Source organism: Rhipicephalus microplus, chromosome 4 (genome assembly GCF_043290135.1).
Source record: "Rhipicephalus microplus isolate Deutch F79 chromosome 4, USDA_Rmic, whole genome shotgun sequence".
Classification (NCBI taxonomy): domain Eukaryota; kingdom Metazoa; phylum Arthropoda; class Arachnida; order Ixodida; family Ixodidae; genus Rhipicephalus; species Rhipicephalus microplus.
This window is the reverse complement of record NC_134703.1, coordinates 109999755-110023785: the sequence shown is the minus strand read 5'-3', so window position 1 is coordinate 110023785 and position 24031 is coordinate 109999755. Positions and strand designations below refer to the sequence as shown.

At 45.4% G+C, this 24031-nt stretch overlaps 1 protein-coding gene across 2 annotated transcripts in view; it reads left to right on the top strand.

The window, feature by feature from the left end:
• LOC142813980 (uncharacterized) overlaps nt 1-22844 on the top strand; it is a 35545-nt gene extending 12701 nt beyond the window's left edge. For both annotated transcript variants that reach the window (XM_075891946.1, XM_075891945.1), the window contains exons 2-6: nt 1410-1485; nt 2646-2858; nt 13216-13393; nt 18646-18923; nt 22372-22844. In XM_075891946.1, the coding sequence (XP_075748061.1) occupies nt 1410-1485; nt 2646-2858; nt 13216-13393; nt 18646-18923; nt 22372-22584 (958 nt within the window). In that variant the 3' untranslated portion in view covers nt 22585-22844. The remainder of the gene's footprint in view (nt 1-1409; nt 1486-2645; nt 2859-13215; nt 13394-18645; nt 18924-22371) is intronic.
• The last annotated feature ends 1187 nt before the right edge of the window (nt 22845-24031 follow it).

Sequence of the window (24031 nt, the reverse complement as noted above, 5' to 3'; positions counted from 1 at the left end):
CTGCGGAGGGAAGGTGATATTGCTGTAACACGTTATAAACGACGCCATTTATATGTAAAATTGTGGCACGCGCAGACATTTGTAGAGCAGTTGCAGATGTTCAAATAGGCAGTTGTTTGCACTTGTGCAACGATGCCAACAGTAACATGATCATCAGCAACACCAGAAACGATAAGCTGATATGAAGTGCTGGTGCTGACGAGGATGGTTGCCCTGAACACTGCTGCTCAAATCAACATCAGCGCATGGCAACTAACCACAATTGACGTTAACCCGGCGTGACGGCTGTATCAAAGCAGCACATGCGCAAACTTTATAAAACTACATACACCAGCACTGCGACCACAATTGACGTTTCACGAACATTATGGCCTCTTTGATAAGGAGTTCTGTGATCTTGTGTGCCTCTGTTGTTGATTGATTGCCAGGCAGCGCTGCCAATGTGAGGTTTTTCTTAACGCTCGCGTGTTAAAATTACACTTTGTGTGTTTTCAGCGTTTCTGAGTATAGAGCTACTAAGTGTCTATCACGTTTTTAGAGAAAGTTTTGTGCAGTAGGATGTACACTTTCTGCGGTGCATGCCTCTTTATGATGACGATAGCTCTCTGATAGGCCACACAAATTTCTGTGGTGCATACGTGTTTGTCGGACTAACCGTTGCCTTCTACATTTTTAGTCGACCAATGGCGCGTGAGATCTACCTAGTTTCTGTGGCGCAGACATTCATGATGATCATAAAGAATTTTTTTGTACGGTATCAACAAAAACGGATTTGCCTAATACCTTCGCTGCTAAAATTTGGAAGTAACTTTAAGATCAAATGAAATGTAATCGTGTGGATGACAGTGTCAGAAGAGCTTCTATTTTTAGTATTTCGGTGATGCTGTAAACTCTGCGGAAAAAAAATGACGTAAATTGGGCTATCTACATTAGTAATAACTCTCTCACTTTCTCGACGCCCAATAAAGGTCTGACCTGAACCATTATTTATGGTCATTAATTTTCTTCCGTACTATGCGCAAGTGTGCCCACTGGGTTCACATTCTGAGTGATATTCATGCTCCTTAGTACCCGCAAATGACTACATTAAAAACTTTTATGTTTATTACCAAAAAAGTAGGTTCGAGACAAACGTTCCTAAAACTAATTTATTTTTGTAAAGGGTTTTTACTTAGAGCAGCACAAAAGATTAGTGCGCCGTCATTTTCCTGCAAACGATCAGATAGCAACGTTATGAGGTTTCTTTTTGTACATTCGCTCGAAAGTACGAATTGCCCCATTTTCATGCAGGACTGAACAGGACTTTACATATTTATTCTGGTGTCTGTTTTAGCCTCTATAAGATACATCTGTGGCTAACTGAGCGTCCCCTAAATGAGCTGTGCTCACGTGTATCTTTCTGTATGCAGCGGTGACGAGCCAGCAGACAAACGCAAACGGCCACTGCGGTTCTCGGGCCAGCAGGACATCCAACTTCTCCAGGAGGTGAGCACTAACCACAACTTCCTCTCTATCTACACAAGCATTAACGCTCGTCTATAACGAACGCATTCATTGTTTTGGTTAACTGCTGTTAACTCAATTTCGCAGTTGCTATTGTCGAAAATGTAAGTTGTGCAATTTTATAAATACACAGCCTATTTTTATTTCTCCATACAACGGGGCAAGAAACTGCCTTGGAATAATTAACCTGTTTTCTCTTGCGAAGTTGCAGCTACTTCCTTGGCTTAATGTCTGTTCTGTTGCATTATGCCGTTGTTACAGTGAAAAAAGACAGTATGGTTAGTCTGGAAGGAAAGCGGCATATATAAAGAAACAAATTTGCGCTTTACACTCATTAATTAAGGGTTTCGCAACTAAATGTTGCGTGAATAAAATGGGAAGTTACGCATTTCAGTCGTTTTACTGGTGGCTTTCGCTAACTGCTTTGTGAATACGTAAAACAATATGATCACCTGCCGCGCACATATACCTTCCAGTATGCGGAGTATAAAGTAACTACGAAGGCGTTTTCATCGCCTAGCGTAATGTATGATCCAGCTGGTGTTGCTCGAATGGGGTCGATCGTCTGTATACACTTGGAACCATGTGACCTGGTGTTTCTGTAGCATGCGGTAGAAAACGTTATTCAGAAGCAACCGTGACAGGACAGTCTGCAGACGTGTGTGTGGAGAGGGGGTGGCAGAATTTTTTTCTTTATTCGCTTTATTTCATAAAACTGTTCCGTCGGTACGCTTGCCTCCTGAATGCGATGCAACACACACCCAAATTCATACATGTTTCGTGTTGTGTCGAATGGTATCAAATGGCGTAATTTTGTGTTCTTTGATTATGACAACAGTGAATGGACCAGTGCTAGATCATTCTGTTGAAGTAGCTCCGACTATGGTTTTCAAAATCCCGAGGCAACACAGGGATCCATCAAAGATGCTGTTAGAATCCATAATGTATTTTGTCCAGCTCGGGTTCTTTAGCATGCACCGCAATCGTGGAGCGCCGAGTGTCGTTTGCACTCCGCCTCCTATTAAACTGCACCTGTAAATCTGAAATCATACCAACGTAATTGGAAAGCGAAGAATCCACCACGCAGCGCTGCACTGTGATGTCGAAGCGGTGAACGAGATGATCGATTCGTTGCCGAGCAGGTCGTGAGCCTCAACCCGTTCAAGGACACTCCACCAACTACAGCTTGGGCGGCGATATCGCGCAACCTGGATAGCGTGCTCAAAATCAGCTCTCGCCGGTGCCGAGAGCGCACCATCCTCATGTTGGACCAGTACATAAAGGGAGACCTCGCAAGCCTGCAGCGCTTTTGCACCAAGGACGAGCTTGCCGTCAAAGAGCAACTGCTGCATCAGGTGGGTCCTCGATTCGCTCTCTCAAGGAACAACGAAGGTATACTCGCAGTGGCCGAACCAGAGGGGGGCGGTGGGGACGATCGCCTCCTCCCTCAAAGCTTGTGTCATCAACGCCCCCCTCTCTCTCTTCATGCTTGTTATCCACCTCCTATCACCAATCAGAACAGTTGAGTGCAACCACCGTGAGCCCAGATCATAAGTATTTATGCTATGACGGGGATTTATTGTGACTAGAAACAAAAAAGTAGGATCTCTTTCCCTCCGGTGTTTCTTCAAGTGACTGATCGTCCCTTAGTGAGGTGCTGAATGCACCCGTGGGTAGACATAATTTATTCCGGCATTGTCCGTGAATGTGTTTGATGTACAACGGCTGAATGACCTAATAATTACCATAATATCTTGGGCTCAGCGTCTCAAGATGCGGACGTCATTATAAGAGACGCCGTAGTGGAGGAATCGGAAACTTCAATTACCTGGGGTTAAACGTGCGCCCAAATTAGGGCACATGGGCCTCAACCATTCACGCATGCATCGCAAATGTGGCTTTCATGGCCGGGATTTGATTTCGTGGCCTACAGGTCAGCAGCGGAGTACCACAACCGCTATACCATCACGGCAGGAGAGAAACGAATGAAGAAGAGAACACTTCAACATTTTACTATTTCAGCATGCTGCGCTTATTGAGAGGTGAACTTTAGAGGCGCCACACTTGAGATTACAACTTGTAGATCATGCTTACGGAGACGGTATGCCACTAAATAAAGGAAGAGTCCTTCGACCCTTTTTTGTTAGTTTCAACTTGCCACGAGTAAAACTCTCGCTAAGGAGACACGGAAACTCTTTTTGGAGATCATCGTACTCTTTCCCGGGAGTCATGGGATACAATATATTGTTAACGTGTCTCTTTGAATGAAGTCATATACGTGGCAAGTCAGAAGTCACCGAATATAGTAACACACTTTTTTTTCATTTTCAGGGTTGTCAATTACGAAGTACTAATGTTATCGAAGGTTTCTTATTGCCAATGCTCTTTGCAGGATCTCGCTTAAAACGTACCGGTCTAATTAAAAGTGATTCGTGTCAGGTCGAGCAAAACTGGTTTTCTTGCTTCTTTAGAGTATTTTTTCTGAGAAATTTGCCTGCATCTCATAAGGATTATAACTTGGTTTCGAAACTGCGAATGGCTAGCACATGTCGCTCACTCACGGACGCCTGAAACATTTAGATGCGGAGCATCTTATACTCGCGCCTTGTAGTGCGCCGTCCGCGTCGTCCGCGCCGTCCACACCGCTTCTCGAACATTCGACAGCTGACGCGCGCGCATGCGCCGTCGCGCCGTCGCCCACTCTTCCACCATCTGTGCATCCCTTCCTCCTCTACACACCGCGCGCGCTTCACTCCTCCACCATCTGTGCACCCTTCCTCCTCTACACACCGCGTTCGACATCTGCATGGATGGATGGATGGAAAAACTTTATTTCGTCAGAAAGCAACTGAGGATGATTCCGTGTTAGATGGCCATCAACCCAAGGTTGGCGGCGACCTGTGTGGCCCACTCCACGACCCTTAACTGGACGACTGGGTCTGAGCTGGTCAACACGGCCTCCCAGTGCTCAAGAGAGGGATCACGCATAATATCCACCGGCGGCGGCACTATGCTACATTCCCAAAGTATGTGATCATATGTTGCCACAGCCTGACACCATTTGCATTGCGGCTTAATCTCCTCCGGGTACATTTTGTTCAACACGTAAGGGTTGGGAAAAGATCGCGTCTGCAGTTTTCTCCAGACGCATTCCTGCGCCTTAGTCAACCGCTTGTGCGGGGGCGGATAAAACCTCCGCTCTAGTTTATAATGATTCGTTATGTCATGAAAGGACACCAGCCCATCTCTCGCGGACCTCCCCGGAACTGGCGGCTCACCTACCCGGCTGACGAAACCTCGAGCATTCAGGTGAGCCGCCTCGTTCCCAGGGTTCCCAGAGTGTGCTGGTACCCAGACAATTTCTATTTCTCTCATTTCTCGTCCCGTGGCCCCATGCAGAAATCGTGCGGCGGTCGCCGATATTCTGCCCCTCGCCAGATTTCGGATGGCTGTCTTTGAATCACTGAAAATCAAATCTGACTGCGAATTAGTTATAGCTAGCGCTATTGCCGCTTCCTCTGCAGTTTCCGAGGAGCGGGTTTTGACCGATCCAGAAGCGATCAAGCGCCCCCGCCTGTCCACCACCACAATCACAAAAGCGTCTTTGTCCTTATATTCCGCAACATCTGTATAGACTGCCGCTTTGTACTCGCCATATTCAACGTGTAAAGCTCTGGCTCTTGCCTGCCTGCGCTGCGTATGGTGAATCGGATGCATATTTTTGGGCAAAGGTTTTATGTACAGGGCCTTATGTAACTCTCGCCGCACCTGAATTTTAGTGTTCCCAGTGGGAGCCTCTGCTCCAATGCCAATCCTTTCCAATATAATCCTGCCCGCTTTGGTTGTCGAAAGCCTAGCGTGCTGCATCACCAGATGCGCCTCCCATAATTCATCCAGGGTGTTGTGTACCCCTAGTTTTAACAGCCTTTCTGTAGGCGCGTTGTTAGGCAACCCAAGCGCTGCCTTGTAAGCTTGCCGGATCATAGCCTCGACCTTACCTTTTTCTGCGGCATCCAACTTCATATAAGGTGTCGCGTAAGTAATCCTGCTGAGCACAAACGCCTGTACCAGCTTACAGAGTTCTTTTTCTTTAACCCCTCTCTTACGGTTAGCGATTCTTCTGATTAACCTGACAGTAGCATTAACCGTGGTCTTAAGTTTTTCAAGGGCCACCCTATTCTTCCTGTTAGTTTGCAGATATAGGCCAAGAATTCTAATCGTTTGAGCTTCAGCTACCGGCCTACCCCCTACCTTTACCTCTAACGGCGGTGGCGGAATATAGTGTTTTGCATGTAGCCCTCTGGGTTTGTCCCGAACCACAAAGAGCTCGGACTTTGGCTGAGAGCATGAAAGTCCCGCCTCCCCTGCCAACTCTTCGACAATATTAACTGCCTGTTGCAGTGTTTCTTCCAGATGCGCGTCACTACCCCTGGTTACCCATAGAGTAATATCATCTGCATAAAATGTGTGTTTGAGTCCCGGTATCTCCTCCAACCTCGGCGGTATTTTAATTAAGGCGATGTTAAACAGGAACGGTGACAAAACTGAACCCTGCGGCGTCCCTTTGCCTCCCAACGCGAATGAGTCCGATTTGATATCTCCTATTGAAATTTCTGCGGTTCGGCCCTCCAAGAATGATCTGATGTAGCGAAATGTCCTGACCCCTGGGCCAATTTCCGATAGGTTATTCAATATTGCCTCATGCGAAACATTGTCGAAAGCTTTATTCAGGTCAAGCGCCAATACAGCTTTGGTGCCCGTGCCGTGCCCGGGATTGACTACATCATGTTTTAACTGTATCATGACATCCTGTGTGGACAAATTGGCCCTGAAACCTATCATAGTTGGGGGAAAGATGGCCTTGTCCTCTGCATAATTCTGAAGCCTGTTGAGAACCACGTGCTCCATCAATTTGCCCACGCATGATGTCAGCGATATGGGGCGCAGGTTTTCCAAGCAGAGTTTCTTGCCTGGCTTCGGAATAAATATAATCCTAGCATGCTTCCATTGTGCTGGGATCTCCCCAGCCACCCAATACTCATTTATCAAGTCAGTGATCGCCCCGACCGATTTGAAATCTAGGTTTCTCAGCATTTTATTAGTAACTCCATCCGGACCTGCGGCAGACGTAGTACGCAGCTGCCCCATGGCAAACTCCACCTCCGCAATTGTGAACTCTTCATCTAGGTCTGAGTTTTCCACCCCCGAGTAGTGTGGTAAGAAACCGTCTACTCCATCAGTTATGTACCGATTCCGGAGTTCCTGTATAAACTCTCCAATTGTGCCTTCATATTGATGCATTAACCGAGTCATTTGCCCCCGTTGCGCCGATTTTGTTGCTGCCGGATCCAAAAGATGCCTTAACAGCTGCCATGTCTTTTTGCATCCAAACTGTCCATTCATGCGATCACAAATCTGGCCCCACTGCTTGGCTTGCAACTCAATTGTATAATTTTCGATTTTGCGTTCTAACTTGGCAGTCCTTCTGCGAAGGACGCCATTATGTTTTTGCTTCTTCCACCTTCTCAAGAGACTCGCGTGCGCTTCCCACATGTGTAATAGTCTCGAGTCAGCGGTAAACTCCTCCTGCTCGACTGGCACTTCTACCGTGGTATTACTTACATCCTCCTTGAGCGCCTGTACCCATGCATCTAGGTCATTAATTTTCCCGTTTACCGTGTCTGCTCTGTTTTTCCTAAATCTGTCCCAATCTGTAATTCTATGCCCCCTCACTTTGTCTTTATGCTTCGCAGCGCTAAACGTCGTGGAAAGGATATAGTGATCACTTCCTAGCGCTTGTCCCGTGTTAATCCACTTTGCCTTACTGATGCCTCTAAAAAACGTAAGGTCTGGGGAGGTATCCATGCTTACGCTGTTGCCTATCCTCGTATGATCTTGCGGATTGTTTAACAGCGTCCAGCGCAGATCCCGGGCAACTTGCCAAAGCCGATTGCCCTTTGGGCTGGCTCGAATATAACCCCACTCCGGGTGAGGCGCATTGAAATCTCCTACCACTATAAGCGGAGCGCGAGCTGCTAACCGTTGAGTTTGAATCAGGAGTTGTGGCAAGCCCAATCCTTTATCTTTTGGAGAACTATACACATTAAGTAAAAACAGACTCTTCTCATACTTTAGTTTAGGCAAAATCTCAAGCAAGACATAGTCTTCCCTGCTGCTATCTACGGAATGCTGAATGGCAGTGATGTTGCGATGGACTAGCACGGCTGTGAAGATGCGTGATACGCCCCTTGAATCAGTTCCTGGCGCTGTAAATGCCTTAAATCCAGGTAATTTTACGGAACCACTAGCCTCCTGTAAGGCTATTATGTCTGGTTTACTGTCCAGATTTTGTACGTGCAACTGCAGGTTACCCCGCTTTTGACGAAAGCCCCTGCAGTTCCACTGCCAAACCTCAATTTGCTGGCGAGGCGCCATGATGAGGCACCAGGTTGACTAATGGCACTTGGCCACCCACGGGAGGCAGTCTTGCCTCCAATAGAGTATGAAGCTGCTGAAACATGCCCATGACCTGGGTTTGGGAATCCTTAAATTCAGTGGAGAGCATGCCGAGACGCTCCTCTATTGTGTCTAATCTGGCTTCGATCTTTTCGACTCGAGCCTCCAACCTATCCTGTCTTTTCCCTAGTTTGCCTACTTTATCCGCAAGTGTTGTTACATCCGATTTAAGACTAATGACCTTAAAAACAGGCTGTGGCATGTCTACTGGTGACGTTTCGGCTAATCGTTTTGCGTTAGCTACCTCATCCCCCGGCAGTGGTCTCTTCACTGTCCCCCGATTCTCCACTTCCATAGCTGCACTCTCCTGTACGCGAGCAGACGCCTCTTGCGTCGCTTTCTGTAGGCCTTGCACTGCTGGTGCCTGTGTCCCCTGCCGTTGGTCGTTTCTAAGTGCGCGTTCCATCTCTGCAATTCTGTTTTCCATTCTTTTAATCAAGTCTCCCTGTCGCTGAACCAGCGCTGCTAACTCCCTCTCTCGAGCGGTTTCGTTCTGGGAGGCCGTGCCTGACAAGCTCACCTTTTTGTTGGTGTCGCGTGCGCAGCTGTTGGTACTGGATGCTCGTTTACCATCTTGGCTGCCCCCGCGCCCTGGCAATGGCGGGAAGGAACTCGACCGGTCCCTGCTTTTGCTTCTGCCTTCTTTACCCCTCGGTGACCGCTCCGTGGCCCTCGAGGAACGCTTATCGTTGCCAGCTTCGCTCTCTCTTTCGATGCTCTGCTGCCGGCCTGTCGGTGGCTTGCGAGCCAGGCGAAACTTGCAGTTCCGGCTCCCTGTGTGATGCGCACCATGGCACACGATGCAGACCGGCGTGCACGTAGGTGGCTCTCCTTCTGGCGGGGCAGGATGGTCCTTCCCGCAACGGTGACATAGGTTGCTCTTCGGACGATAGCAAACGTCCGCTCGATGTCCAACTCGTCTGCAGTTGTAGCAGGTGTCGACTAAATTTCTGTACGGGATCACAGCGTACAGACAGTTCCAGTAAGTAATCTGCCGGGGTATGCGTTTTCCCCCGAACGTAATCTGAATCGCCTTTGACTTTCCCAGAGGTCTCGCGTCCAGAATGTCTATGCCTTCATTCTTCTTCAGGAATCCCGCCCGAACTTCTTCCACTGGGCATCCATCATAAGCATTATAAATCACTCCCCGCACGGAGTTCTCCAACGGCGCCACGAACGCCGAAACCGGCAGGTCACGATCACCCAGCTTGAGCGTCTTCACAGTCGCATATGCCCCACTGCGATTTATGCACGGTGTGCTCACCGTCAACGTGTTGTTTGTGCCATTAACCCGCACAATGTCTTCTTCCGCGGCAATCGCACTCGTTAGACGCGCTGCTGCTCTCAGTGCACATCCGAGTTCTCTCGCTGTCACAACACCCAAGTCCCAGTTCTGGGGCCTGTACACAATCTTGAAATCCGTAGCTGGCAACTTGAGAAACGGTCCGCGTTTCTTCCATACCGGCGCTTTCCCCCGCTTGACTTGCTGCGCTCCGTGCGTCTTGCGCCCGTCGCTGCCGGCCTGCGTCTCGCAAGGCTTACTCTTGGCTTTGTCGCCATGCCGAGTCTTCTTAAATCGGTCCTGTGCCTTTAGCACTGGAGCCCACTCTCCCGCTTCAAAATCTTCGGGTGTTATAGTCTCCCCTTCGACGTAGTACTCCATCTTCAGCCCAACAAGACCCACGGTCACCGGGCGCAAGTCAGACGCCGGGCGACGCGGCCCAGGCCAGGCTTGGCCTAGGAGATAGGCCTAGCCTTGCCACCGCGGGGTTGATAGGAAAATCTCGGAAACTCCAAAAACGGGGACAAACTTGCCTATACGAGTGGTGTCCGTAGGTACAGGGCAACCTCCTGCAGACGAGCCCACTGACAGCAAGTCCAGAAAAAAGCGCGTCCGCCGATAGTCGGTCACCGGGCCGGAGCTCATGCGAAACACGTCCGCACAGCGTCTCCTCAGCGGTCGAAAAAAAAACTCGACATCTGCAATTCTCCTGATTCTCCAGTGGACGCGCATGTGACGTCGCGCTTCGAGAACATTCAACAGCTGACAGTGCATGCGCCGTCGTGCTGTATATATACTCAAGGTCGGCGCTCGCTCGCTCAGTTGCCGCTCGTCGGTTGGTTTGTACGGCGCGTCGACGTCCAAGGTCGCGGTGAAATGAATTCCAACAAATCCACAAACACAATGATCGACGTCCCTTCGACCAGCGCCGCCCTTTCGCATACGTGTGTACGTGTTCACTCATTTAACACCCCCTCCTACAACCACGTTAACCAATTTAGCCATCGACCCAAGTAAGTCGCAATTTAACACCCCATTTTACAACCACGTTAACCAATTTAGCCATCGACCCAAGTAAGTCGCACTTTAACACCCCGTTAACCAATTATATGGTCCGCATCCTCCTCAGTGTTCCCCCGAGGGAAGCTGCGGGCAATTTTTTTTTTACTGAAGTATGGATTGTCTCAGAATCAGAATGGGGCCGAATGAGAACTGGAACGCATCTCTTTCCTTCATCATTGCAAAAAAATTAATAAAATAACTGGGCTTTGGTGTTGCCATTGTGATGTAATGGGAGCGGCATGTGGAGTCAAAACATCAGTTGCCTAGGTACGTAGTATGAGTTGTATGACGTAAAATGTGATTATGAGGGTGTCGCCGACAGTAGCAATTGTTGCGGTTTTATACGCTCCGAAACCACGATATGATTACAAGGGATGCCGTAACGGAGGGCTCCGGAAATTCCGATCACATGAGGCTCTTAACGAGTGCGTAAATATAACTTCACGGGCCTCTAGCATGTCACCTCCATCAAAATATGGCCGGATCCCGTGACTTTAGGCTCACCAGTTTACAGCCGCAGCTATTAGACTACTGCAGTGGCTGTCAACATAAATGAGTCGGAAACATGGCAGTTCGTGAGTATACGACATGCGAATGAATAAGCAGTCCTATATGCTCTTTGGTCGAAGAAGGAAAATTCAAGCGGACTCAATAAGTAAAGCTTCTTGGTTGACGAAAAAATTGTCTTGATCAAAGTTTACCACTAGGAAACAATTCTTTATTGGTGAAGTTGCTCTACCATCTGAATTGACCAAGATATTAGTAAGTCGGAGCGTGAGAGGGAATTAGTGTATCATTCGGAGCACTGGAACACCGAATATGCAAAATAGATTGTGCGAAACTCGCAAGGTGTAAGAGAGCAAGTAACAATTTTAACTACGGTGTTTAAAAAAGCATGTAATCATTTAAAATACTTGGTACTATACCATGAGAAAGCAACGGTCAATGAATTAACGACCCTTTTTAATGACACAGCAAAAAAGTTACAAACTATATCGTTTTTGTTCTTAGCATAGTACCAGGAGTACATAGTTCTCGGTTGGCCTTCTGAAGAGCCCAAGTTTATGCCTTCACGTCTGAGTACAAGAAACAACACAAACCTAAAAAATGCAGTCATTGGATTGAATCTTAAAGACAGGGTGACCAATGGTGTAAGATTTTTAATAAAGAAAAAAAGACGAGAAAATTTGGAAGTATGAACACTTAAAACAAAGAAGATTGTATGTTTGCACCTATTTTTCTTTCAGACAAATTCGTTTCATTTATTCAATAAAATTGAGACGCTGTTTTAGCTGACAATATAGTAATTGTAGGCAAAAATACAGTTTTAATTCTTGGTGTAAAATATTGTAAACATTTTTAATTTTAGTAGAAAAACACTCTTCAAATATGTTTCAGGACGTTGTTGCTAACCTTCGTCCGCTCACTAATCTAAGGCACGTTAGCTCATGGTAGTATAGAATCGTAATCACGAATGTGCTAAACTAAAGGCATGTTTTACTGGTTTGATAGTGAAACGCCTTGAGCTGAAATGTAAGTAGTGTCACCTGTGCGTCCCTAATTACGTAGGCTCCTGTATCTGTTTGCATGACTTATATTTACTAGGTACCTCGACAGTTGAAATAAAATGCGTGGAAGTGTCACTTGTGAGGATGCCTTACACAAAAGCAATACATAACAACACGGACCTATTTGCTACGGAAGAATAATCATATATGACCCCTCTACTCGTAACAATGTGAAAATAAAAATTATACAGGGCGTCCCAATTATACAAAGCGCCCTCCCCCCCCCCCGCTAAAAAAAAGAGGAGCAGCGTTATGCGAAGCAACGCTAGCAACCATATAGTTCTCTGTGTACTTTAGTAGCCGCTACTAATTTTTCAATAATGACAATAATTGTTTTCACTAACATATTTGTAACTAAGGAGTACTAACCTAATTGCAAAAATGTCTTTGAGGCATGTGTGCTCATGTGGAAACATCTACCTGTGCTACTTTCAGCAACGGACTAATTGCGTTATCATTTTTCCTGTTAGTAAAGAAAGCGCGTGAAATACAAAATGAACATGCGACTAGACAAGTGCGCGCCTCGGAAAGAATCGATCTCAAGCAAGCTCATATTGCGATAGCCGGTAGCGACGAAGGAAACGTACGAAGAAAAAAATACGGATCACGTTACGTGCCACTTGCTGTCCGAAGAAACGCACCGCTTCGTTTTTACACAGTCAGGCTGTAATCCCTCAAATCAGAACAGCGATCCGGCCGCGTTGTCAATGGAAGCAGTCGACCGTGAGATATGAATGATGATAGCGACGTACAATCTTAGCGGAAGAAATCCCTGCAAAACTGTGACGCATGTTGGGCACCCGACCTGTACCCTTGCTAATGTGCAAAACAGTGCCTCCGGCAATGAAAAAGATGCAAAGCGTTTGCTTCTTGTAAGATCATTTGAGGGCGCTACGTTATTTTTCAAGTGTGAGCGAAGTCACGGGCTATTTTTTTATGTTTCGTGGGCTTTTATTGGAAGAATAAACTGAGCAGGCAAATAATACATTGCTGTAAGTAGCACTCGCACATGTCATTTCAACATGTGCTAATCTGCTTCAGTGACATTTTGATAATTAGGTCAGTACCGTGTGAGTTACAAATATAATCAAACAAATTAGGTAATGGTCATCACACAAAAATTTTGTTGCGGCTAGTCAGTATACTTAGAATGATATGCACTACGTCTGCTTCACGTCACACCACACCGTTCCTCTTTTTTTTTTAATTGGGCTGCATGATAATTGGGGCGTCCTGTTTATTGACGGATAATCACCTTTACATTTTGGTACGGCCTTGGCATAGGTGATGCAGCAATACGAGAGCGGCGCAGGGGGTTACAGCTCCCGCATCGGCTCTGGAGTCTCTACGGTGCCCCAAGCAGCTGCCGTCCAAGAGGACGACAACGAAGACTTTGACTTGTACCGGCCTCGCATCATTCTCCATGAAGACTCAACGCCCGAACACTCCGACAGCCACGAACGTAAGCCACTTAAAGCTATATAACAGTGAAATCTAAGCAGTAATTGACAAAAAATTAACTGAGTGGCACTACGACATTTTACTTGCTTGACTCGCTTGGATATTACACATTGTTGTCGGCTGAAAGGACTTAAAATGAATTCCTCAAGTGGAAAGAGAGTGCCGTTACTATGGGTGCTATTTGAGCTGATAACGCTTTACCAGTATTTCACAATTACTCGCTTCGGAATGATTGTGCAAGTTACGTATTTATTTGTTTATGTATTTATTCGTTCTTGGTGGCCTGGAAAGGCAGCTGCACTCCTCTTCTTCACCCCTCCTCATTTGGCGTGGCAGCTTGACAGCCGGTGTCTCGGAAAAATGCAAGCTCACATACAGAAGCGATGTAGCTTCTCTCAAGTTCCTTAATGTTGCCAGCTTAGACTATGCCTAAACGAACTTTGTCAGCAGAGTTTTGTCTCATTATATTCCTTCATTCAAGATATTGCTTATTGGCAAAATGACACTGTCAGTTACAGATGTGGGGATGACTGCCAACCACGCTTGCTACTAGCATTCATGATTCCTAAACCTTGTCAATGAAGAGAATATGTTTACCTCAAACTTCACCAATAAAAGTTATCTTGGTAGGAAAGCAATAGTACAACAATGGTATTTGCAGTGCATAGCATCGTAATAAAGCTGGTATGGTTTTATGTACGCACATAGGAAGTAATAGTAACTGAATCTGTGGTTTAAAGTGCAATTGTTTATATCTTTTAAAGCAGATAGTCATTCACGGATGTGTTTATTTGAAGAAAAATATCCTAGTTCGAACATTTGGGACAAAGGTTGCACTCATATTATTAATTCCGTAAAATCCTTAGTTCATAATTTATGTTAATGGTCTATTCACAAAAGTGCAACTGTATGTTTTTTTTTTCATTTGAATATCTGTGCTGTGAAATGAGAACTTCCACAAAAAAAGGCTTTGCCTTGCATGTTGATCTGGTTACATTTAAAGGTTAAAATAATGACAATCAAGAAGTCTAAATCGGTGGTTTATAAGGAAATAGCTTTTCACTGAGCATGGTGGTTGTTTTTGACGTGCGATGGTAATTTACTGTGAGTGCCCTTCGCTTTCATCTTGTCCAAGTCATTTAGCACTAATATAGGCAGGCTCACCTGTTTGCTTTACACCAGGGGCTTTGGCAGAGAAGTTGTTTCCTGCGAGACCAAGGCACCTGCCTCGTTGGTTGGTACATTTATAGTTCGCCATAGATAAGCATCGCCACGTACGTTTTTGCAACGCTTACGTGAACATGCAGCCACCCTAATTCGATTCGCCACGTGGCATATCACCGTACTGAGAAGCTGAAGCTTCATATGAGTATTCTGTCCGTGTTATTAGCGGTAATCAGCAGTACGTTGGGGCCAAACAACTGCGCCATGCCACGCCAGCACATTAAGAAATAATCCAATTTGCAACAAGGGCAATATGTTTCTTTTAAATAATATTTACGATGAATGAAACGAGGGTTGCAATAAGTTACATGTCAATTTTGCTGCAATTGCTGCACGCTTCATTAGCGATAGTAGACGGAACCTGACAACAGGACACATGTACAGCATTTCAGGTCTTTATTAGCCGTGGTTCGGGCTGCAGTTTCGATACAGGCGAAAATGCTGTAGGCCCATGTGCTCAGATTTAGGTGCACGTTGAAGAACCCCAGGTGGTCGAAATTTCAGGAGTGGAACTTTGAATCGCACATCATCATCGTTATCGTCGTCATCGTCATCGTCATTGTCGTCATTATTATCATCATCATCCGCCGTGGTTGAAAAATAGCATTGTGCCACCAAATAATTTCATTGTTTTGTCTCTACAATATGCTATATAGCAATACACAGCATATTCAAAGGCTATTTTCAAATTTAGAAAAGTGGCAGTTTGGGCTAGTTAGTATGACATGACGATCGTTATAGCGCGAGAACATAACGACGGCAAAGCGCTCGTGTTCGTCTTGTCTCTTTCTCATTGTTCTGTTCTCGTCCTATAACTATCGTCAGGCTATATTCAAGTTCATTCATTAATAAAAATCTGACAACTTCCTTTAGTTAGTAAATTTATGTATGGCACTAATGCTAACGTCGGTAAGGAACGGCTTTTTGCATCTCATTTGGCAGCGAGAAAAAACAACAACAACAGTGAATTGTTCTCAATTTAAAGAATGTGAGTTAGACTGCTCCTATTTATTCTACATGTTGACAGCACTAATGAAGGTGGAAACCTATGGCTAAGTCGCATTTGGGTTCGCGTATAGCATTTAAGGCATAGCTATTGTGACATTGACAATGCCAGTTATTATATTAACAAAAAAAAAACAACACAAGACAATAGGGGCAGAAGCAGCACACACAAGTAACCAGTAAATAATTAGCCTAAAACTTTATGCAGTATTTACCATGGCTCACTTCTGAATCGATATTTGATAATAAACGGGGTGAACACGTATAAAGTGACACCAGGAAGGTAAGGTACCCAAACGAGCAAGAAGTTAGCTTTCTCGCCTCCATGCTATGCGAAGAAAGGAAATTTCCGAGCTCTCAATGCTCTCTTTATCCACGACACCAAAGCGCTCAGTACACGCTCAAACAATGAGTGATGCGTAGTTGTTCATGGTTGCGTCGGTCTTCGCGCCGCTTAAGACAGAAAGGCGAGTGGCACAGGCGAGCGTAAGCCGTCTGAAAATTGCGTGAGGCTTGTCAGACGATGACGCAAACAAGCCGCATCGACGAGATAAAGGTAGCGGAGGGTACATCGTGAAACATTTATTCCAACGTGTAGATACGACGAGACGAACGTCCGAATTATCGCTTCTATGAAGTACACGATCTTTTTATTCCTCGTGCCTGACAGTGACGGGAGCGGCGAGCGCTTCGCAGCCAGCTTTTATTTTTTACTACTAAAGTCTTTTTTCGGCACCTTCGACGCAAAAAGTTTCGTCCGTCTGTCTTCCTTTCTGTCTGTCCATTTGCCTGTTTTACCACTCTTAACAGTACCGGGCACTTTAAACGGCACCAGTGGATATCCCGAACGGCCGACCCCCTCTGCAGCGCCCACCAATGTTGCAAAAGGATTCAGCATTCATACTTGTGCGATTGTCAATTATAGAGCAATTATCGCGCACATCTGCGACACCATAACAACACGTATATATTCTGTATGTGCGTATTTTACTAAAAAAGGCATACATAAGTTATTTTAAGGACCGTAGCGTTTATCACGCGGCGCTGACCTTGCAACGCTTGCACGCTCACTTCCAACGCTTTGCTAAAACGACACGGTGGTGGCACCTACCCGTTGCGTTGCGTTCTACACCTTATCACCTCCGAGACGGGCACGCCCGCCCGTCTCAGAGCCGCGAGTTTTGTTTTCCAAGATAACTGCCTGATAGCGCTCATGTATCACGTGTGACGTGACTTGGTGCGCTCGTTTGCCTCCGCTGCACGCTCGAGACGCTCTAACGCGGCGCCTCCAGAATACCATTCGCCGATTTTCTTGCGCAGAACATCAAATAAACGTTTTGTTCAATCTCTCCACACGCAAGACTATCGTCTTTCGACGACATTTGCAGAATTATATGCAGATACGGGGCCATTTTCTTTTTCTTTTCGCCTTTGTCGCTGGCCTGGCCAGAGCCACGATGCTGCTGTCGTCCTAATCGCTACGATACTTGGTCAACTTGCGGTGGTTAGTAGTGCGCGCGCTTTACGATGATTTCGAATTATTTTGTATTAGACGTTAACTCGTTTATGGCCCACTGCGTTCCGGCCGCTTTCTCTAGCGTATTGCTTGCGCGCAGATTCCGGAACGCCATGCTGGCGGGGTTGCATTCTATACGACATCGTTATTTCGAGCGAAGGTCTCTATGTCATACCAGGCATTCATTTTTGTGGATACACACGCTCACTTGCCACCGACGTCAATTCTTAACTACAAGTTAATTAGTTAGTTAACGATGCGGCAGACATCACTTTTGTTGATGCGAAAAATGGTAGTATAATGTGCAGATATATACAAATTTCCAAGTTAGCAAGAAAAAAAAAACTGCTTAGATAACTTCGTGCTTAGTACTAAAGTCGTAAGATTTGAGTGTGTTTGGGGGTGACATTTTTGACAGAGCAAGGTTATTTATTACTATGGGATACGTTAGAAACTTCAATCGAATTTCATCAGTACATATATTCAGGTAATATACATTCAGGTAATGCGCAAAGCAACGCAACTTCCAAAATTTTAACTCCTGTATTAAAACTCCTATATTTTAACTCCTATATTGAAAAAGAATGCCACTGCAATTTTTCGGCCATGTAAGCCTCTCAAAATTTCGCAGAAATACTTCTTTGTTTGCAATTTTTCTCCTTAAATACGGCACTGTCAATGGATATGGGAGGAATAAAGACTTATTCTATGGAAGGTATTATTCGAGTTGAGAATGGTTTCAGGTCATCGAGGATTGGTAATCTCGGTGGGCTTTCATCTTAACTTTTTCACTTCTGCAAAAAAAAAAAACACTGCCACATTAACCACCTTTTTTGTCATCGAATTTGTAAAGTGCTTGTTCTGAATGAAATGGTGCGATCTTTTTATTTTAAATTGAACAAAGCCGTTTTGTTTCACTGATTGCGTAAAAAAAACAATACCACGTGAAGACATCGTCATCGTTTAACAATGCAATGAAGGATGGCAGTAAAATTAAACCCGAGACACAAGTGGCAGATGTTGTGCAAGTATGGATATCCTGCATCAGAAAACAAAACTATGAAGTGTATAATTATCATTGATTTCAGGTAGACTTAACTTTATTTTTATTCTGAATATTCTCCTCATTTGTTTGGTATGAAATGTCATGGCAGCTATACCAATACACTGGCGCGAAACTAATAAAATCTGAATAATAAAATATAATATTGGTTGAAATTTAACGTCCCAAAACCACCATAGGATAATGAGATATGCCATGGTGAAGGACTCCTAAGATTTCGACCGAATGGGGCTCTCGAACATGCAACAAGGGCACGGGCCTCAAATATTTCCGCATTTATCGAAATTCGTCTGCTACGGCCGAGATTCTATCCCATGACCTGCGGGTCAGCAGCCGAATGCATTATCAGCTACATCACCGTGGCGGGTTAATAAGGAAAAGTAATGAAGCAGGCGTACTTACGAGACATGTCATGCTGATAGACAATCATTGTGGCATCTTGCAGTGAGCAGCGAGCAAGACAGGGACGACAAGCAGGAGCTATTTCTGAAGCGTCCGCGGCTCATGGACGACGAGGTGCTCATCGAGGAGATGAGGGTTGCCGCGGCCGCTACTGCAGCAGCCGCAGCTGCCGAGGACGGCGCTGCCGAAGCGGCCGTGAAAGCCGCCGACGGAATCTCAGCGGCCGCCGAATCGCACCACGTGGCTCGGTACGCAGGCGCCGGAGACTTCCCCATGCAAGTCATCACTTACTTGCTCACACGTCAGGCCAAGGAAGCTCAGGTGAGCTCAAGCCTTGACGTGGTTAACATCAATTATCCTCAAGCATAGAAGAAAAATAAATAGCAACATATCCACGGAGTGAATGATGGATAGTGGGGCGAAGCATCCGTCCGTCCATTCGTTCTTGCTTCCGTCCATCCATGCATGCGTCTGTGTGGCCGCCCGTGCATCCATCCGCCCGTCCGTGCGTGCGTCTGTTCGTGCGACCGCACGTTCATACGTTCATCTGTGCGTCCGTCTCTGCTTTCGTCTATGCATCCGCTCCTGCGTCCGTCCATGCGTCCATCTGCCCGTGCAGCCATCCGTGCTTCCTTCCATGCATCAGTCTGTGTGTCTGTTCGTCCACCCATTCAACACTCCAAGTACCACTATCTCGCATACTTTCATCATATATTCCTCATATAGAAGCACCGCCACCCAGCGGACATTCCAAGGACTGAACGAGAGGGGGCACACACACACTTTCTTACGGCTTGCGCTTCGTGTCTACTTCCCACCTTTAACCACCCCGAGTTCATAGTATATACTAGTTCACTGTATTCGTGGCACTGCGGCCCAACGCTCGCTAAACCTTTCTAAAACCTAGGAGGTTGCGCCCAGTGAGTATAACGTAGCAACCCTTTCTTGTCTTCTGTGCGCTGTTGAACAATAAAAAATTCGCAGTGTGCGCGTTAAGCAAAAGCCGAATTCTCCTGTCTCTTATTCCCACTTAGCAGCCATTGCCATGTACATTGAGCACTATCTTTTATTGTTCAAGAACGCACAGAAGAAATCTCTCACCAGCACCACCTTAGAGGTCAAAATGTTATACTTGTTGCACACTACTACAATGGCTACGAGGGACGAACAGGTGCCGCTATAAGGAGCTTCGCCCCTAAAAGAAATCCTACAGAATGAGAGGCAGGGAAAGTAACCAGTTTAGGAAAGCCGGTCTGCTACAGTGTGCAGTTTAGGAAAGCCGTGGGGTCGGGGAGATCGAAAGAGGGAATGGAAAGAGTGGGATGAGAGAAAAAGCTACAACAAACAAGGCAACAAACAAAGGTAGCGGATTTTATAATTTATTCATCAGATCAGGCAAAATAAACGGACCTGGGCTACCCACGTATTGCGTAAGACAGACAACAGGTGCATGATAAGAGCGTCGGAATAATTACCAAGGGATGGGAAACCTACGCGAGGAAGGCAGTGTGTTAAATGGACTGCTGAAATTCGGATAAAAAGTAGTCAGCTCAACAGAAGTAAGAAAGCTGAGGATCATAGAGAGGGGCCTTCGTCGTCCGGCAGTGGGGACCTAAATGGGCTAAAGATGATGGTGATCATATTGATCATGATGGTCGTCCTAAAGAAAAAGAGGCTTCTCATTGTGGACGTAATCTGCAGAAACTGGTGGTATACTGACAAGTAGGTGTGAAAAACGCAGTCTGTGGAAGGAGGTGAAAGGGCAACAAACACCGATTATCGACTGACTGTTCGCATAGTTCTGGTACAAAGGACGGAACACTTGGGTGCATTCTTACGCCATTTCGCGTGTGTGCATGTGTGTGCGTGAGTGTGTGTATAACGAGCGTAAGCCACTTCAACATGAACAACGAGAATGAATGCCCCAAAGTAATTTTCGAAACAAGTGAGCTTGCTAAAAAAAGTAATAAAATGTTTTGGCGCATTAACAATAACAAGACACTGCGATTCCTACAACTAGGGCCTATAATTACGTAGAAAAATAGTTGTCATTAGGACAACGGCCTTCAACATATTTATTGAATGAAAGCGAAATGTCGCTGTTCTTTGTTGGCGTTTTTTTTAGAACTTTCACTTCGAGAACTGAATAAAAGAATGCTGCAGGCGGGAGGCTGGGGTAAACATGGCTGCTTGAAACAATAATTCTAAAAGCCTGTTCTCATTGAGGCCCTTCCGGGGCCATTACATTTTATAGCTTCGGCAGTGCGAATTAAAGCAAGGACGGCACAGAAACATCAGAGCAAGCGATAGGCAATGGTGTTATTTCTGTGTAGTAGAACATCATGAGTACTAAAAGTATCATAAAAACGGAAATGTTGAATGTCGTATACATATAATAAAGAAATTGGTGTACATTTAAGAGCTACTTTTTTTGTTAAACACTATAATAATGACAACTAACAGACAGTGATGCCAAGAAAAGTACGTGGAATGTAATAAGAAGTAATTTCACTTTAAATCTATGAAAGAAAAGTGGGCTAAAAGATGACATGCGACCGGCAGGATCTTGACCGTCGATATTCCAATAAGCGTTGGGCGCTTTATTCGAAGGTCGCAGGTTCTTATCCTGGCAGTGGCAAGTTATTGTTTTGTCCACTTTTCTTTCTTCCTATTTACATTACAATTATTTCTAATAACCCATAGATAGCGAATTATTGTTTATAGCGAAATAAGTAAGTGCATCGTTGCGCTTCACTTCTGAGACATTTATTTCTTCATAACGAAGCCACAAATGCGAGGGCCGTCGTGGTGTCTGCTGCAACGAACAAATATTCTGTTGCCGTGAGGCTCAAAGATAGAATGATAGCATGAAAATCTAAACAAATATTGAAAGTTCATTCGTGCACTTTTCTCAGTCATTTGAAACAGTTGCAGATATTTGGTCATCTCGCACGAGGAAAGCTCATTATACTGGTTAAGCCCCCCGATGAATTGAAGTTGAAGGCACAAGATTAGCCGTAATTATTCTTTAGTTGCGAGTTGGTTCGAAGCCTAGTAATTCTGTTTTGTATCTAGTAATTCGTGTGAGCCAGATCGCCAATTCGTGAGTTAATTTTTAACCAACTTGTTACCACTACTGCACTTTGTTATGATCTGGTTCAGCTTTATTGGCCGCGAGGGCCTCCTGAGAGACCAGCGCTGCAATCGTTTTGACGTCACAGATAGTAGTTGTAGAATACGAAAGCTTTGTTTTCGCGACACCAGTTTCATTTGTCCCCCATGGCTGCACCGGTTTTTAGTCACGATTTCACGATGCAAATTAGACACGAGAGAGCCACCGGGGGCATCGATTCATAGTTTTCTTGCCCGTATTATCAGGGCTTAACGCTTCTTTAACTGAGCTTAACTTTAACTGAGCTTTAACTGAACTGAGCTTCAAAACGAAGGGAAGCACGCACGGTGTCCACAGCAAAAGCGCAGGGAATGTGGTATTATAACAGGCAACACAACCCGACACCCTATAAGTGACGTCATCACGTAGGTGGCGCAACGGTATGTCCTCGAGGCCAATATCGTGGTAGTAGTGGTTAAAGGGAGAAAAAAGTACCTTATTTTTGCAACCCGGTTGGGAGCACGGCGCAGCAATCCAAGGCTGAGCAAAAATATGTGCTTGCTACCATTTCCATATTCGAAGAAACAGTGATTCTACGGAAATTTTACGTGCTTTGTATTTATTTACCCAGGTGACATGTCTTCCTTTTTATTTTAGGTCCGGGAACGTGAGCTCAAGATTCGACAAGAAGAAGTGCAGCTGGAAAAGGCAAGGCTCAAGCTTCAAGAAGACAACCTGGCTCTGGAAAAGGCCCGCTTTGAGATAGAACGCCAAGAACGTGAGCAACGGCTCCGTTCTGAACTACAGGATCGCAGCGTCTTCATGGAAGTGCTGAAGAAGGTCTTCAGCAATGGTCTCGGCGGTATATGACGGGACGTCACATTCAACGGTGAAGGAGGCGCTATCCTCGCAAAAGGGACTGCACGGGTGCCAGTGCCTGTTTAACAGTTTATTTTGTTTTATTTATTTATTTATTTTTGCAACATGAAACCCCGGAAAAGTCTTCGGACGTAAAATTACCTGGCAATGCGGTGCCCCGGTCTAACTCTAGTCTTGCTTTTGTTTTGCAGTACAATTTTACAGTACATTTTTTTACAGTACATTAAACACCCATCGCCATTGTTTCCTGGTCTTTGTGCCCGTCTCTGTTTCTTTTCTCTCCATATCAGCGAGCTAACATTTGTGAGGCTGGTTTTGGAAGGGCTATATTTTCTACTGTTACCACTAGAAAAAAAAAGGTGAGTTAACGCATTGTTTCAGGCTATAGTTGTTGGACGAGAGCAATTACGGACAAAAACCGCAGATTCGCGTCACTTAAGAGACAGCTCGGCGTTAACAACATGTGTCGCACTTAAAAAAAGTGTGCGCTGCCTTTTTTTGATTATCCCGCACAACTTAAACCGACTAAACGATTGTTTGGGTGTCTAAAACACGAACACAACCAATATTCTTTTAAATTGAAAAAAAATAAGACAATCACTCATCATTCACGTAGCTGCAAGGCATATGTAGAAAGTTCGGATAAAAAAGATTTGGCACATGCCACGTACCTTGGGAATCGCTGTTATGCGAATCCCAACGAAAACAAAAACTGACTATGCTGTACTTTTTTATTAAGTTATACGTTGTGAAATGATGTCTAAGTTATGTACAAATGTTATATATATATACACCTTTTCACAGGAAGGAAAAAAAAACACCACCATGATGGGCTGTGCGCGGGCGTACAAAGGCTAAGGGCGCAGCGTTGCCAGTGCATTTTCGAGGGGACGCGCGAATTTGCACAGCCCAAGGAGGGCTATGCCGGTGCCCAGGGAGGCTTTTATGAAAAGGTGGATATGTCTGTGCATACGAATGTTGTATGCGAAGACATATATAGAACAGTGGCATATGTTTTATATGACCAGATGTTTACAACTGTGAAACGATAACAGCAACATGGATATTCGCACCACCAGAAGCGGTAAGCTGATATATAGCACTTGAGCTCGCGAGAATGGTAGCCCTGGACCCCTCTACATCAATCATGGATGGCGCTTAACTACAAATGGCGTCAATCCGACGTGACGGTTGTATAATAGCAGTACACATATGATGTTCATAAAATTAGCACTGCAACCACTGTTGACGTTTCACGAACATTGAAGCATTTTGGAAATAATTTCGGATATTTGGTGGGTCTCCGTGCTAGGATACATGATTGTCACTCAGAATGCCTGAGTTGGATTCCTGCTGGGACCATATCTTGTATTGCTTGCTATTCATCGGGTCAACGCTGCTGATGTCCGTTTTTCTTCACGCCCTGGCATTTGAATTA